Raw genomic sequence first — 16,766 nt, 5'->3', positions numbered from 1 at the left:
ATCTGAGATAAGTAATTTTTTATATCAATTAATTTATAGGAAATAAATCCATTACCAGTAAAATCAGGAGATTGAATTAAATTCTAAAGAGTAGTAAAATACGGATTGTCTTTAAAATTATATAGAAAAATAAAATATCCGCGCTTCAGTCAACTGGAAAAAATTCTTATCGTTTTGTTTTTTAGGCTTGGGCAAACCAAGTCCTTTTTTATATAATATCTGTTCCTTCAGTCTGCATTTGTATTAATCTATTATAAAACAATTTCTTGCCTGAAATGCGAAATTTTTCACTTCTAGGACGAGGTTAAAAATGGTTCTACACTTCTACTAATTCTTATAAGATACGGCTCACAATTCGTTTTAGAAAACGAGCTTTATAGTCAACTTCAAAACCAACACCCTGCCACGATTTTTAAACTATCAAAGCCGTATCTTTTACAGTCCACTTTACGATTGCAATTATCCATGACATTGCGTTCACTGCCCTTGTACGTTTACAGTGAGTGGCACCGTGGCCAGTTATTTTAATTAAAATACCTAGGCCACAGGCAGACTTAGAAATAGCACACGTCCACTGGTCCAAAACCAGTTTATTAATTGCTTGGACTAGTTTATTAATTCAAAAAGTGGGGGTTACTGGTCCTCGGGACCAGTTTATTAATTTCAAATCTATAAGAGAACAAAGGCTGGGACCACTCCGGAGACCAGTTTATTATTTAGGACACTAGGGGGGTCACTGGTCCCAAGGACTAGTTTAAAAATTATCCTTATTTCTAAGTCTGGCCACAGGTCCAGTTTTAAAAAAATCCTTATTTCCAACACTGATCCATCTATCCTTCAAGCTTTTACAATCACCCATTGCATTATTTGCATAGACTCACTCAATAGTCTGCCTAAGAATGGATTTATAATAGTAGCTTACGCTTCCTTGATATTTCACTCACCTTAAAACGCGCACAACATAATAATTTCACGCGCGCTATTAAAAATTAGAACTGTTCTAATTTTTAATAGCGCGCGTGAAATTATTTTTAGAAAAGCGCGCGCGCACGCGCGCCGAAAGAAAAAGTTTGCATCAATTTCTACGTCATCAGCGCGAATTTTTATGACATAAATGTGTTTAAAATCAAAATGCCTTACTGAAGGCTACCGTGAAATATCCATGAAACGTAAGCTTCTATTATAAATCCATGGCCTAAGTAAGCCAACTTAAGCCTTGGTCGAAACTAACATCTAAAATATAAATTAAAAATGTATCTTAAGTATAGAATTTCAACCGAGAGACATAATTAAACGAAAATTAGACCCGACAGAGAAATGTTTAATAAATATAGTGTTATATTTATTGAAAAATATCAAGTTAAAGTTTCAAGGCGGTGAAATGGCAAATTAGCGTCGTCTACTTTAGAGTAATGAACAATTAGCGTCGTCTGCTGTAGAATAATCTTTTGAGGTACTTACATTTTTAATTAAATTAACATACTTAGACTTAATTAATTTTCATGAAACTTGAAAAAGGCACACCTTGAATAGTTACTTGTTAATTTGAAAGTATTCCGAAACGTAACTTCGCTTTAGTTTTTAAATGATTCGATGTGCAGCAGCACCAAAAACCCCATGTTATTCCTATGGGAAAAATTTTCATTTAACATTACGGGAGGGTGTGGAATCTTATCTAGAAGGGCCTACCGGCCCTCTAGAATATGTAGTTCCACTACATACGCGGTGTATTGGTTATCAGGTCCGCGTTACACGTGGAAGGTCCCAGGGTCGAGCCCTGGTAGATACAGTTATTGACAATCGTGATTGGACATAAAAATTAGCTGGATCTCTTAACAAACTCAGTATTACCACGTATCTATGATGTAGTGGCTACCACGCCCACCTAACACGCGGTAGGTCCCAGGTTCGAGCCCTGGTAAACAAATGTTTTTACCATCGTGATAGGACATAATAATAAGCTAGGTTTCTTGGAAAACTCATCATTACGACGTATCTATGGTGTAGTTGTTATCACGTCTGCCTAACACACGCTGAAGGTCCCAGGTTCGAGCCATGGTAGATATATGTATTGACCACCATAGTAGGGGTGAAGGAGAACAGTTTTGAGGCGGAATCGAGGCGGCAAATTTTCACATGTTAAATCTCCATAGAGATTAGTATGGGTGAGGGTTTGAGAACCGTTGTGCTAGAATTCAATGAAAAGACTGTTATTGTCTTTCTAAGATAAGATAAGAAAGTTGGATATAAAAGCTACAAAATTTTCAAATCTAAAGTACTCATTTATATTCAACCAAGGGAAAATTTATAAATTAAGGAAATAACAACATTAATAAAAAACTGCAGATAGCCCAAAATAAATGTGCAAGGCTAATCACGAAAACGTCAAAATACTCATCACCTACAACAGCTAGGAAAGATGCAGAAGTGTCTGAAGTCACTAAAATGTACACCAAAAATCTCCTTGTCTTCATGTATAAGGTTAAAAATAACATAGCTCCTAATTACATCTTTCAATGGTTCCTTCCACATAATCACACCGCCCAAACTCGTGGTAAATCCATTAATTTTGTCCAAGAATCCTTCACTTCACGCTACAGAACAAAGAGCACCAAGTTTAACGGAATTCATGCATGGAATGAACTACCTTCTAAAGTCAAGCAATCTAAGGATCTTAATATCTTGAAATCCGATATAGACAAATACCTTAACGAATAATTCTTAATTTAAATTTAAAAACACTTTTTAACTTCCTAACCAGTTCAGTAATATGAACCCTTAAATTATGATGGACCCTTTTGTAAATAAGAAAATTTCTTACAATGATATCCAGTGACAATAAAGCATTTATTTATTTATTTATTTATTTACTCGAAGTAGCGCTCCAATACATGTGATTTTGAACGCTTTTGTTCCATTGATCCAAAACTTCGAAACCTTTTGTGGCTGCGGCATGAATTTTTTTCTTCAAAGCTAAGACATATTGGAATATGGTTCTAGTTTATCAAGTGTACATAATTCGCGAATGAACTCATTATTACATTTGACCATGTGCCAACAATCAAATAAGTGGCTTATTTTGGGATGGAATTTTTTATTTGCACGTGTCGATCAGTGACAATTGATGCAATTTTTAGTCGTGAGTCCAATAGAAATTTTAGTCCCCGTTTCAAACCTTCAAGTTCCATAGCTGCACTATTTTTGACTTCAGTACTCTTATTATTTATAAAAATTACAGAAATGGTTATATGATGAAGAAGACAAAATAGCCCCTGGGCCCTGAAACATCTACTTACTTGTACAAGAACCAAATGAACTATTTTCTTAATTTGGCTTTCGAAAAAGACGTATGTGCCATATTTTGCACTGAACCCAGGTAAATCCGATCTTGCATCGCCTTCTAGCTTCAGCTTTTTCTTTTTTAAAGATTGCAAAATTGAGGTTTGCTCCTCATTCCAAACCTAAAGAAATTATTTTCAATATATTTTTTTAAATCTCTAAAAAAATTCTTTCTTCTCTAATAGACTGGATTAGAAAACACCGCTGAATTCGAAAAAATGTTGCCCTACTAATGCTCTGTATACGAGCAAAAGTTAACATTCGTAGTGCCTGAGTAGGGTTCAGACCCGAAAACAATATGGAAGCGGCAATAATGATATTTCCAAGAGGTTTCTGTCCTAACATTGGTTGACTTTTCCAAATATTGCTATGGCCTCTTTCACAGGTAGCTTTTACCGTAACCATTGATCCAAAGGTGGTAGTGGTAACAGAGCAGGGCAACAAGCATTGGAAACAAAAATGAAATAGCTGTAAAAGGGCACTCTCGAAAACTAAAAACTTTTTATCTTTCATGGCATCTTTAGATTCCAAATTGAATGTTCGAGCCCTAAAATAAAACATTTTTTCTACTACTTGCCAATTTTTGAGACATCAAATAGTTTAAGAAACGCACCCCTTTATATCCTCTTCTGGTAACTCTGATGGCGAGTAGCTTACATCCAAAGGATTATGGTAATGCCCTTCATCATCTTCTTCTTCCAGAAAGATCTTTGCCTCTTGCCTAGCAGTCATTTCAAAATCTTGTTCAGATGTTTTACAAAACGGGAAATCTGTTTGACAACCTTTACTTTCAACATTGGGCTTAGTTTGGCACTCTAGTAAATATTTATTTTGTTAAAAACCATCTAACATGAAACCTATGAGATTACATGGTAAGGTCAAGCTGAAAAATAACTACCAAAGGTGCTGGCTTTTAATTATTTGCGTGGTAAAATCTTACAACTATTATAAAAGAAAATAAAACCAAAAACCCTTTGATAAGTTATTTTTCAGTTTTCCCCATTTGTTGATGTTAAATTTGTTTGAATCTCTAACAAAACCCAAAACTTTGAGAGGAATACTTTGCACGTGTTGGCTGCGAGTTGCTATACAAGTGTTCTGTAAGACTTTCCAAGAATTAATTCATGTTCAATAATAATAAATATTCCCCGAATTACAATACCTCAAATGATGTAGTTCTTCGTTTCTTTAGTAAATTCCCATAATTTGAAGCCAAAGTACCTTCCATCACATTTTGCAGTTCAGGCTGCATACCTTCTCCCGTACGTGCAAAAAAAGTTGGTATCGCCAGGAGTTCATAATAACCCCCCTTCGGGGGGAAGTACGAAACTGGTTAAAAAGCCCGTGACAACAAAGTTTCGCCGTAAAACTCAGCGGATTTATACACCGCTTAACTCCCAACGAAATAGTTACCCCAATGTTTAGCGCCCACGCGCATTAATTTCCCATATTCCGGGTTAGCACTATTTTTATCTTGTGATCTTGGGACCAAAGAGAATATACTCTCTTTGTTGGGACTCGGGAGCGAAAATGGCTCGCGAGAGCGGCGAGAGTTGCGTCTGTCGGCGCGGTCAGCCGCGGTGTACATTAAGCCTTGGCTAAGAAGTTGGCTTCGCGATGGTTTCTAGTTTTCTACAAAACATTTAAACGATAGTCATTAATGTTTTCTTGTGATATGTGATAGATAATTCCGTGGTTAAATTAAAACGGTATGGACAAATTGATTCCAAGTATCTTTAATATAAGAATTCCATCGTGTTTCTACGTCCACATACTCGCAATTTTTCTTAACGACGGAGATCCCAGCCAAGTCGAAAACCAAGGAGTATAGATACTACTACAATCTACTGTAAAGTTGTACGTCCATCAACAGGCTAGTCCTTTATATGCGCAACGACAAAATCTTGTTGTTCGCGATTTTTACCATTAGCTCTATGGCAAGTTTCGTACTTCCCCCCCGAAGGGGGGTTATTATGAACTCCTGGTATCGTGTCTTTTTTTAAATCGTTTCTATGACGCGTTGAAGAGCTACACGATGCTTCAAACTGAGCTAAATATTCCGAGCTTTTTTGAAAAGAGTCACTTGTGAAATGCGCAGAGCAAATTTGATGAGACTTTTTGTAAATGTAATTTGGATTATTAATGTTCATTAACCATTGTTCTCTTAACTTTTCGTTACTTGGTAGACTATGAAATGACAGATTTGTCCGAATCTGTATTGGTACAGTCAAAAACAACGCACTTTCTACGCCATTTTGGCAAAGACTTAGTTTCCATGATCGATTTTTTTATTCCAAGTGGCCCTAAACTCAAGCTTTTAAGATTTATTTTTCAAATTAAATGTGCTAAACCTCTTAAACGCTTAAATTGCTAAGAAACTATTTAGCTTCTTTCACGCCTCTCAAAACACGTAAATCGAAATAAAAGTTAAGGCCAAGTTTATTTGTGATCCACAAGTGAAATAGTATGAAAAACTACTGTTAGTTGTAAAGCTACCATATCTTCAAGTAAGAGGTACGTATGGAGGGGAGGGTAGATGTTTCAACCGTGTTTTGGCCAAACGACGCAGGAGGGGGTAGTGATCGGAGCAGCCCAAAAAACAATACTTTTAAAAATTAATTAAAAATAGTTAAGTTATTAAAACTATCAATATATATATATTTTTTTGAAAACGTAATTTTAGGTTCTATCTGATTTAAAAATATGAAATATTTTCATTAGTAGCCAAAACATTGATTCTATCCTTGATAATGGAGTGGAAGCGTATACTATATTGCTTACTGCGAACGCGGTCAGGATATAGCATATACGATGACAGACAGAAAAGAAGGCAATGGGGGAACCATCATAATTGTCTAACGGGAATTCCAGTTACAGGGCAGATGACGTACTCAGGGTTGGAAATAAGGTGGATTTTGTTAGTGGTCCTCGGGACCAGTGACCCCTCATGTTGGAATTACTAAACTGGTCCTTGGGACCAGTGATACTTGCATTAAATATTTTTTACTGGTCCCATCATAAATTTATTTTTTAAATTTGTGAGAATTAAAAGCACGTAAAGGCACGAAAGTAAAGAAGGTGAAAATTATAAGGCCAAGGCTAGTATTTACCCCCGAATATCGGGGCTCCAATATTTACGGGGGTAAATAGCAATCGCCTTTTATTTTATATCCTGTTATTTTTTCTTTAATCATATATATATTGCCATTTGCAATTTGTCCAGCCTTATTTCTCAGTCTGGCTGTCAATTAGCCTGTCATACTCGTCCACGTCACAGGGTTGGTAATAAGACAGGTTTACAATTATAAAACCAGTTTATTAATTGTCGTTTTCACATGGTCGTTTTTGGAAAAAATAGTCGGTGGGACCAGTTTCTTAATTCAGGGTTCCTTCTTAGAATTTTTCTAGCTCAACAGATTTTAAGCCAATTCTACTCCTAGTAGTTGCCCTATAGTGGCAACTATATTGTAAAATTGTGTTAAGAAATAAAAGTTAACTGTTTTTGATTTTGATATCCTACTTTTTCCTACAGCAAAAAATTCAAAATCAATTATAATTTTCATCTTCTTTACTTTTGTGCCTTTACGTGCTTTTAATTCTCACAAATTTAAAAATTAAATTTATAATGGGGCCAGTAAAAAATATTTAATACAAGTATCACTGGTCCCATGGACCAGTTTAGCAATTCCAACATGAGGGGTCACTGGTCCCGAGAACCACTAACAAAATCCACCTTATTTCCAACCCTGAGTACGTCATCTGCCCTGTATCTGGAATTCCTGTTAGACGATTATGTTGGTTCCCCCATTGCCTTCTTTCGAGAGTGTGTGTGTCAGTCTGTCATCGGTATCGAAGTTGACAAATCGGAGCAAACGTATATGCTATATCGAAATGTATTATTAAATGGTTATCTGGCTATTTCATTCTCCCTTTCATCATCGCGATATAAGTACGTGATCCGGTGGGCTATCATTCGGGGGAAAATAGCAACAGCCGCGCGGAACGTTATATTTGCCCCCGAAACAACGAAGCCCGATTTTCGGGGGCAAATAGCAATCGCCGCGCGGGCCGTGCTATTTGCCCCCGAAAATAGGGGCTTCGTTGTTTTCAGGGTTAAATTTCAGGCAGTCGCATCAAGGCTATTTAGCCCCGAAAATAGGGGCTCAGAGTTTCGGGGCTAATAGTGTTGGCCAAAATAAAATGTACCGACAACTTAGAGGGAGCTTCCTATGATTACAGTCGTCTCTAGTCTCATTTATATAAATGATGCTATTGCTGTCTCACATAAAACTCACGGACCAATCTAGTAGGTGAGTCTTTAAGAGGCCGTGGCGAATTATGACGGCACTGCTTCTGCGAACAATTTGAATTTTGAACTATAGACTGTGAATGTGATGTCGTGTCGTCTGCTCAAGATTGACGAGTCGAATGGACATGCAGTTCCTCTTTTGCAGTGACGGTTCCTCCTTACTGTAAAATAGAAACGTACATATTATCCCTGACTGTTAAGAATTTATATAAAACTGATAGGAAACGCTAAATCTTTGTTTGTGGGTATAATTTTATTATTATCAAAATGTTACGTATATTATATACTTTTGTAAAATAGTGGGGCTCATTCCTTTTTTAAAAGCCGTTTTCCATAGTGGGAAATTGATTAGTAGCATAGTAGTATTCCCCCTACTGGAAAAGCAAAACCTGTAATGGAGAAAATAGTATGGAACGCTACATCGTGCCAACTAATCGTAGGTAAATATGCCCCGTTTTTGTTCTAATCAGCCTCATAAATTGCCGCCTTTTCCAAAATATTGCAATTTTACTGCATTTCTGCCGGGAAAAGAGGCGCGTACTTAGCCCTTCGTGAATAAACATGCAAAATGAAATGGGGTAGCAATATATTTGCCTTTTAATTAGGGGTCCTTAGTGTCGTACTTGAGAGGCCAGTACAGAATGAACATGCAAAATTAAACCGAAGGGAGGTTTCTTATATTACTTTTGGTTCATTTAATGACGATTAAAATAATTCATTTCAATTATATTTAATTACGTAAAGAAAAACCTCTTAATTGCGTCTCGACTCGGAAAGGTTTATTTTGGTTTCCCAACTTGTTACCATTATCCTACTAAAAACATTTTCTCACTATCGATGGCGGCATCGTCGTATAAATATTCACAGCGAGCTCACCTCGGCTCGGGCTCAAAATTGAAACAATTTTTCCTTAGAGCACAAAGTGAGCTCAAGCTAAGTTATTTTTTATAAATGAGCTCGGCTCGGGTTCATTCGCATAATTTGACGGGTTCTGCTCGAAGCCTCGAGCTCAACCTCGCTCTAATATCTTTCGCAGGCTCACCTGGAGCTCTGGCTCAGTCAATTTAGCAAACTCAAGCGAACTTGCTTTCATTATGATCGGGCTCGTAATTTTGAATTCACCTCGCTGGAGCTCAAGAAAGACATAAAATTTGTAACAGGGCTCCGAGCAAGCTCTCCTTAATTTTACCGTTGAACCTTCAGGCTCACTTTGTGACGTATTGTGAGCCCGGGCTCAACCTCAGAAATGTTTTTCACAAAAATTTGAGGCTCGGCTCGTGCTCTGAACTTATTTGTTATAGCCTCGCTCAATCTGCGCTCGGGCTCACTGAAATGAAGTGAGCGCGGACAGCTATGATTGTGGTCAATAGGGCATAGGGTCTTTCAGACCTATACGAACTAATAATAAATAAAGGTTATCTTAACAGGGAAGCTCTACCAAGTATGATGGATTTAGTGAAAGACTGTCGTGTTATGGTCGAACGTTTAAGCTGGTAAGTGATGAATATAATGCAACTTAAATTTAAATAAGGCGTGTAACGGAACCAAACCCATCGAAACTACTATACCTTGAAAAGGAGTGGATCATTTTTGCTATTTCAAAAACTAAAAGTACTAACAGAAAAAATAATTTATAAGTGCTAGTTGTAGTTGTATTCATAAAATGCGCTTGAGGAATTCAATAGCCTTGAACAAAATCACACTATTAGTTGTGATGGTTGTGACAACCTTTTTGCACTAGTTAAGCTTTGCCATATTTCTTTAAGCTTTGATAGCGAAAGCTACAATGTGTTGGGAGCCCTTTTTTGTTATTCTTTCGTTTTTGTTACACCTTCAGTTTGAATAAATATTTAACTTTAGGAAAGATTTACAATTTCACAAACTCCCTTTACTAAGTTCCGAAATGAGTTTAGTAAATCTTCAAAGGGTGGCGATTAAAGAGGTATTTCCGAAATTATTGAAATATTCCCTGTTTGAGGCAAATTGAAAATTACGGAAACTTTGTTTTTAGGAAATGAAAGATGAGGAAAATCGTAACTACGATCACTTAAGCAAAGATGATCTGATCAATGAACTAAAAGCCAAGGATGATCGAATCAGCAAACTGGAAGCAGAGGTATTTTTCAAAGCATAGGGGAATTTTTTGAGAATTGTGAAATTAAGCTTAAAAACAAGAGACCCTTTTAGGATCAAACCCATTTTTATTGTGTCCCTTAAAGTAGAAGTGGGTGAAATAATTAAGATTATTGGTGACAATACCTATCAGGATTGTCTCTTTTCTCAGGGTATATTGGTAACATGTCCCTCTTCTTTAACGAAGAAAACCAACGAGGACCTTTGTTGCTGATCCCCCTTCTTCCCTTTAAAATACGTTCGGCCAAAGAAAGTCCCGAGAATATTAAGTGTTGCAATTTTTGTTTAGTGTAATGTTTCAATTTCAAACATGGAAAAAGAGAGAGAGAAAACAATATTATTGATAAATAAGCAATTACACGAAATTGAAAAACTTAATTGGGTCATTAAGGAGCTGGAAAGGAGAATCAAAGATCTGATGGTATGGCACATTCTTTATTTTCATGGTCTTTAGGAAAGAGAATCAGGTTTAGAATGCGAGTTTAATTATTGTTAATTAATTATAAAATAGGAAAAAAGTGGAATACATCAATTGGCTAATGAAGTGAAAACTGAACCCATTGAAAATGATTCTGGAATTAATGATCATGAATTAACCCTTTCAATTGTGACGCAGCATCAACCAAAAGAGGAAATTCAAGGGTATTTAAAGGGGCGACTTGGGTATTTTGGATGTTTAGTTGATAATGGCAAAACTGATGTCGCTGTAAGCGTCCGTAGACTGTTTATATTACACTAAACATGGCAATCTCTCGTATATTTTTAGAATATAGAATTTTATTTATATTGAAAACGGTGCTGTTTTTATTTGAATAGTTTTCTAAGTACAGCTGCTGAGATAATCAACGACATTTCCCAAAATCTACTTGACACGGAGGCCAATAAACTCAAGAAATCTGGTAATGGTACGTAAATTTCGATTGCTTCACTGATGTTAATTATGGTTCTAATTGACGCCGCTTATTGCTGGTAAGGGACGTGGTCAGTGTAATGTATTGTTTAAAAGGCTTACTAATTGCCAAAGACATCATGTGGCATTATAGTAACGCTTAACCAACCTGGTGTAGTTCTCATTTAATAAGACACTTATTAATTTTAATGTTTTTCATTAAATAGGCTCATTGCGAAATGCCGAAGCTGTCAATGTCCAAGGCATGCTGGGTAAAGAAGATATTATTCCCAAATCACCATCTGTTTCTGAGCCTCAATGCGTTGCGGATGTTGGCGATACAAACACCGAAACTAAAATTACCTTGAAAAAGGCTGAAAAAATTGGGCTAATAAGGCGAATTACGAATGTAAGTGTCGCTAAAATGAAGTACAGTGACAGTTTGCATCTTTGCGCGCCTTCACGTGACCTCGAGCTCAAAAACGAAGTCGAAATGTCTCCTCACTCATCGACGGAAAGCGATTCGCCACGGGAACCTCTCGAGAACAATATTAATAGTAACGATTCTCATCGTAAATTGCAAAGTGTCTCAACAAAGGATATTACAACTCGGTCGCTGAAATTTCGTGTTCCGGAATTGAATGTTGAAGTCGAAAAACATTTGGATCTTTCTTTTGAGGCAGATGTCGAAAGCGATTCCCTAGAAAACGATCTTGATGACAGCCAATCCGGAATCACCTTGACAGATGCAAAGAAACCTGATAGTAGACAAAATCAAACTGAGAAACTGTCCTTGCCTAATCGGGAGTTTGCTGATTCGGTGTCATTGAGTGTGCAAATGTGTGTGCCTAAACTACAATGTAACCCAAATGAACTATCAGAATTGACCTCCGTCTCCATGGAAATCGATGAACCCGAAGTTCCGATTGAAGCTGAAAAGAATAGTTCGGAGACATTTGAAAATGCCGCTCCAAAGAATTGCGAAGGTAATACCGCGTCGTCTTGTTCGGAAATTACAAGCAATTTTGTCCCGCTTAGTATATTCCAATTAACTGCTCTGAGGTCACTCAGAATTTGCTCTAATCGACTTAAAACCCGATTCATTTCCGGAGCTGCGTTAACGATGATCTTTCCCCCTCTTAATCGTCAATGCCTAATTTAGCGAGGTAACTCTTTTGTACAGATCAGTACCGATGGGATCATGGGTCCATTTCTGGTCAATTGGGATACGGAAATCCGAACTGATCTAGCGCCTTAGAGCTGTAAATGGAATGCGCTATTGACGTGGGTGCTATCAAGGTACCTGAGTGAGGCATTTGCTCCAAATTAGCGAAAATCTTGGGCATTTGAAGTGTGCTAGGCTTGTTGGGGGCGCATTGAGTTAAACTATTCCCCCTTAGCAACATTTGATGACCTATTTTCCCGGGTCAAGTGGGCGCGTATTATCTGGGCCCCGGGTGCAAAATTGCTTAATCCGGCCCTCAGAATAGTCAGGAATAGCCCATAAAGGTGTCTGCGATTTTTATCCGAAACTATCGATCGACGAGCTCTGTTTCCATCTTTCCTAATCTTTCATTCAGGACGTTGTTATTAAAGACCTTTTATTATGAAATGCGCCTGAATGTTATAGCATTTAGCAAGGTGTGGTTATATAATCACACTGCGCTGATGGATTTTATGTGTGTGGGTGTGTGTGTGTGTGAGTTAACTCCGGGTACACGAAAAACAAGCGTGGATAGAAAGCGATTAAGGCAAGATCCGCTACCACGTGGGAGCTTAATGTGAAAGAATATGCGAAAGGAAATACATTAGCGCTATGGTATGAGTTAAAGGCAATTTTCTGACTTCGGATGAACGTAAAACAAGTTTGTCTGAACCTATAGTTAAGAAAAGATCCTCTTTAGGCTCTTCAAAGTATTGGGAAAGAAATAAGATCGGCATCGTCAAAGTATTCACCCGGTTAGATTGCGGCAACCCTTAAGTTTTTTCATTTGACGGACGGCCGTATCGAAACAGATTAAAATATTTTCTCTTTACTCTGGTTTTGGGGTTAGCGAAGGAGGATACGGGCAAGGTAGGTAGAATGAGAGATTCATTTTCATACGGAAAGGGCACTGTGTGTAAAGCGTGGGTTGCTGCTATTTATTTAGTTGTCGTTGAAAACATCTCCTGATCCTTCAATGTGTGTATATTTATATATAGTTGTTTTAGGTTTTTATCTACGTTGTGAAAGACATACAGGCTGTTACGTCTTAATACTGAAGAGTTGGTATATGGGGGAATAACTTATCTCTAGACTTGTTAACTCATGCAAGTAGTGGTTTATTACATAATTTCTTTACTCTTATCAAAGAGGGTAGCAAGAGGGGGAGTAGAAGACTTGGCTGGAGTGTTCTCGCTATGAAAGTTTACCTCTAAGCTTCCGGTGTGCGCGCGCATCTTTCTCTGACCTCTTATTGGTTGAAATACGGTGAACCGGATATTAGGAGCGAAATATAACAGATAAATAAAAAAGAAAAGCGAGAACACCCAAAATGCCTTGCCAAAGCCGCTAGCTTCAACTCCCCCTCTTTCTACTCTCTTTGCTCTTATTGAGTTGCGTACATTTTAAGACATATATACTCGCGAACTGGGCTACAAGTGAATGCTAGCTTACACGAACAACGAGATATGACTGACTGCCCTCTTCATTATACAATCTTTGTATATATACAGATATATAAAAAACTAGATCAGTTAAAACACTATCTTGATATCTAATCTTATTTTTTGGTCGACTCGTGTATTTTTTAATCTAAGTCTCAACACAGGCTTTACGATTATGATCTGTGAGTATGTATGTTTGTGGAGGCTGGATAGGCGAAAAGACCTTTTTATCTAGGTGTGGTAAGAACTTAATGTACACCAAACGTTGGGCCATCTCGAATATTAAAGGGGCTGGCCGGAGCTGTTGGGGTGAAGGGGGGTCAAACTGTTGGTTAGCATATTGCTTACCCGCCCACAGCGACGGTGGCGCCATTTCTTATGGCCAAAGATCTGGGTGTTTTCCCCCTGAACTAAGGGTGGACTTCACCCCAACAGCGCCGGTTAGCCCCTATAAGTTAGCGAGTTAGAAAACATGAATACTGTACTACATTCGCACATACGCCCTTCTCACCTCAACCACACGTACCTAGCTAATACGTAAAATTTTTTTACGTGACATGTTTTGATACAAAATTGGAAAGGATGTATGGCGTTTTTATATTTCTTTTATATATTTTTGTAGGAAAGTTCAAGAAGAAACGTTCCACTTGGTTCAAATATTCTACTGAATTTAAAAGAGATCTACAACGTCACATTATAAAAGGGAACAAAGGAAAACGCTTCAAATGTGATCAGTGTGACTTTGCCAGCACGAACAAGAGTACTTTGATCAGACATCAACGCATTCACAATGGTGAAAAACCATTCAAATGTGATCAATGTAACTACACATGTACGCGTAAGAGTCATTTGATCACTCATCAACGTATTCACAGTGGTGAAAAACCCTTCAAATGTGATCAGTGTGACTTTGCCAGCACGAACAAGAGTCATTTGATCAGACATCAACGCATTAACAGTGGTGAAAAACCATTAAAATGTGATAAGTGTGAATATGCAAGTGTGCGGAAGAATGCTTTGATCACACATCAACGTATTCACAGTGGCGAAAAACCCTTCAAATGTGATCAGTGTGAATACGCAAGTACGCGTAAGAGTGATGTTATCAGACATCAGCGCATTCACAGTGGTGAAAAACCTTTCAAATGTGATCAGTGTGAATATGCCTGCAGGCATAAGGTTAATTTAATCGCGCATCAACGCATTCACAGTGGTGAAAAACCCTTCAAATGTGATCAGTGTGAATATGCAAGTGCGTGGAAGAAAGATTTGGTCGCACATCAATGCAATCACAGAGGCGAAAAACCCTTCAAATGTGATCAGTGCGAATATGCAAGTGCGCGGAAGAATGTTTTAATCACACATCAACGCATTCACAGTGGCGAAAAAACCTTCAAATGTGATCAGTGTGGCTATGGATTCAGGCAGAAGAGTCATTTGATCAGACATCAACGTATTCACAATGGTTAAAAACCCTTCAAATGTCATCAGTGTGGCTGTGGATTCAGGCAGAAGTGTCATTTCATATTACATAAACTTACAAGTCATAGGAATGAATAGATGGGTTTGAAGACTGCTCTAAAATGTAAAATTTCTTTTAATCCTACCATGGACAAAAACCATCTGTTATCCTCTTCTGTAATGAATGGGCCAAACTGTTTACGTAACAATCCATTAAATTTCTAAATTCTGAATTGTATTAACGAAAGTGTAATAGATTGGTATTGGTGGTAGATTGAAAAGAACGTATTAACTATTAAACAAACGTTATTTATTTCTTCACATCGTGACTATACAAAAATGATCTACTGTGATCCGGGGATCCGACAATACTGATTTCTTAAAGAGTGTCACTATTCTCACCCCCCCCGGGTAGAAATAGGCGGAAGCCTATTCCTACCCTAGGTGAAAATAGCGTAGAGGCTATATCCACCCTACCACGTGACTAAGGATTGAGGTAAGGGCTGCGGTAGGGTGAAAATAGCGTGGCTGCTATTTTCACCGCCCGGTGAAGTCTACCCCGGGTGAACATAGCGTAGAGGCTATATCCACCCTACCACGTGACTAAGGATTGAGGTAAGGGCTGCGGTAGGGTGAAAATAGCGTGGCTGCTATTTTCACCGCCCGGTGAAGTCTACCCCGGGTGAACATAGCGTCAAGGCTATATCCACCCTACCTCGTGACTAAGAATTTAAGTAAGGACCGCGGGAGGGTGAAAATAGCTTGGGCGCTATTTTCACCGCCCGGTGAAGTGAAAAGTCTACCTCGGGTAAACATAGCGTAGATTTTATTTCCACCCTACCACGTGACTAAGAATTTAGCTAAGGACCGCGGGAGGGTGAAAATAGCTTGGGCGCTATTTTCACCGCCCGGTGAAGTGAAAAGTCTACCTCGGGTAAACATAGCGTAGATTTTATTTCCACCCTACCACGTGACTAAGAATTTAGCTAAGGACCGCGGGAGGGTGAAAATAGCTTGGGCGCTATTTTCACCGCCCGGTGAAGTGAAAAGTCTACCTCGGGTAAACATAGCGTAGATTTTATTTCCACCCTACCACGTGACTAAGAATTTAGCTAAGGACCGCGGGAGGGTGAAAATAGCTTGGGCGCTATTTTCACCGCCCGGTGAAGTGAAAAGTCTACCTCGGGTAAACATAGCGTAGATTTTATTTCCACCCTACCACGTGACTAAGAATTTAGCTAAGGACCGCGGGAGGGTGAAAATAGCTTGGGCGCTATTTTCACCGCCCGGTGAAGTGAAAAGTCTACCTCGGGTAAACATAGCGTAGATTTTATTTCCACCCTACCACGTGACTAAGAATTTAGCTAAGGACCGCGGGAGGGTGAAAATAGCTTGGGCGCTATTTTCACCGCCCGGTGAAGTGAAAAGTCTACCTCGGGTAAACATAGCGTAGATTTTATTTCCACCCTACCACGTGACTAAGAATTTAGCTAAGGACCGCGGGAGGGTGAAAATAGCTTGGGCGCTATTTTCACCGCCCGGTGAAGTGAAAAGTCTACCTCGGGTAAACATAGCGTAGATTTTATTTCCACCCTACCACGTGACTAAGAATTTAGCTAAGGACCGCGGGAGGGTGAAAATAGCTTGGGCGCTATTTTCACCGCCCGGTGAAGTGAAAAGTCTACCTCGGGTAAACATAGCGTAGATTTTATTTCCACCCTACCACGTGACTAAGAATTTAGCTAAGGACCGCGGGAGGGTGAAAATAGCTTGGGCGCTATTTTCACCGCCCGGTGAAGTGAAAAGTCTACCTCGGGTAAACATAGCGTAGATTTTATTTCCACCCTACCACGTGACTAAGAATTTAGCTAAGGACCGCGGGAGGGTGAAAATAGCTTGGGCGCTATTTTCACCGCCCGCCCGGTGAAGTGAAAAGTCTACCTCGGGTAAACATAGCGTAGACTTTATTTCTACCCTACCATGTGACTA

At 38.6% G+C, this 16,766-nt stretch overlaps 1 protein-coding gene and 2 long non-coding RNA genes across 30 annotated transcripts in view; 1 reads left to right on the top strand and 2 right to left on the bottom strand.

The window, feature by feature from the left end:
- LOC149646973 (uncharacterized) overlaps positions 1-15,098 on the top strand; it is a 32,417-nt gene extending 17,319 nt beyond the window's left edge. For 2 of the 16 annotated variants that reach the window (XM_089849804.1, XM_089849799.1), the window contains exons 2-9: positions 9,076-9,141; positions 9,509-9,590; positions 9,660-9,764; positions 10,071-10,202; positions 10,293-10,423; positions 10,598-10,686; positions 10,898-11,656; positions 13,939-15,098. In XM_089849804.1, the coding sequence (XP_089705930.1) occupies positions 9,092-9,141; positions 9,509-9,590; positions 9,660-9,764; positions 10,071-10,202; positions 10,293-10,423; positions 10,598-10,686; positions 10,898-11,656; positions 13,939-14,786 (2,196 nt within the window). In that variant the 5' untranslated portion in view covers positions 9,076-9,091 and the 3' untranslated portion in view covers positions 14,787-15,098. Of the gene's footprint in view, positions 1-7,750; positions 7,918-7,972; positions 8,089-8,504; positions 8,571-8,830; positions 9,437-9,508; positions 9,591-9,659; positions 9,765-10,070; positions 10,203-10,292; positions 10,424-10,597; positions 10,687-10,897; positions 11,657-13,938 lie in introns of those variants that run through there. The other 14 variants (XM_089849797.1, XM_089849803.1, XM_089849800.1 and 11 more) reach the window with 14 other exon arrangements.
- On the bottom strand, positions 1,639-5,687 carry LOC149646975 (uncharacterized). 12 transcript variants are annotated; one of them, XR_016371839.1, is made up of 7 exons: positions 4,502-5,687; positions 3,953-4,437; positions 3,297-3,886; positions 3,042-3,215; positions 2,509-2,973; positions 2,402-2,440; positions 1,639-2,188 (listed from the first exon to the last, which is right to left on the bottom strand). It is a non-coding gene; the product is annotated as an uncharacterized LOC149646975 (long non-coding RNA). The 12 variants fall into 12 exon arrangements; XR_016371838.1 differs by having other exon boundaries at positions 1,639-2,440; positions 2,509-2,594; positions 2,707-2,973; XR_016371836.1 differs by having other exon boundaries at positions 1,639-2,594; positions 2,707-2,795; positions 2,872-2,973.
- On the bottom strand, positions 6,748-15,059 carry LOC149646974 (uncharacterized). Of its 2 annotated transcripts, none has more exons than XR_016371841.1 (2): positions 14,924-15,059; positions 6,748-7,809 (listed from the first exon to the last, which is right to left on the bottom strand). It is a non-coding gene; the product is annotated as an uncharacterized LOC149646974 (long non-coding RNA). The 2 variants fall into 2 exon arrangements; XR_016371842.1 differs by lacking the exon at positions 14,924-15,059 and adding an exon at positions 7,936-8,052 and having other exon boundaries at positions 7,616-7,809.
- Positions 15,099-16,766: the final 1,668 nt, after the last annotated feature.

This window comes from Phalangium opilio, unplaced genomic scaffold (genome assembly GCF_054372755.1).
Source record: "Phalangium opilio isolate 3A_F unplaced genomic scaffold, DU_Popi_V2 ptg000089l_1, whole genome shotgun sequence".
NCBI lineage: Eukaryota > Metazoa > Arthropoda > Arachnida > Opiliones > Phalangiidae > Phalangium > Phalangium opilio.
Note: the sequence above shows the minus strand (reverse complement) of the source record. Positions and strands in the feature narration are given on the sequence as shown.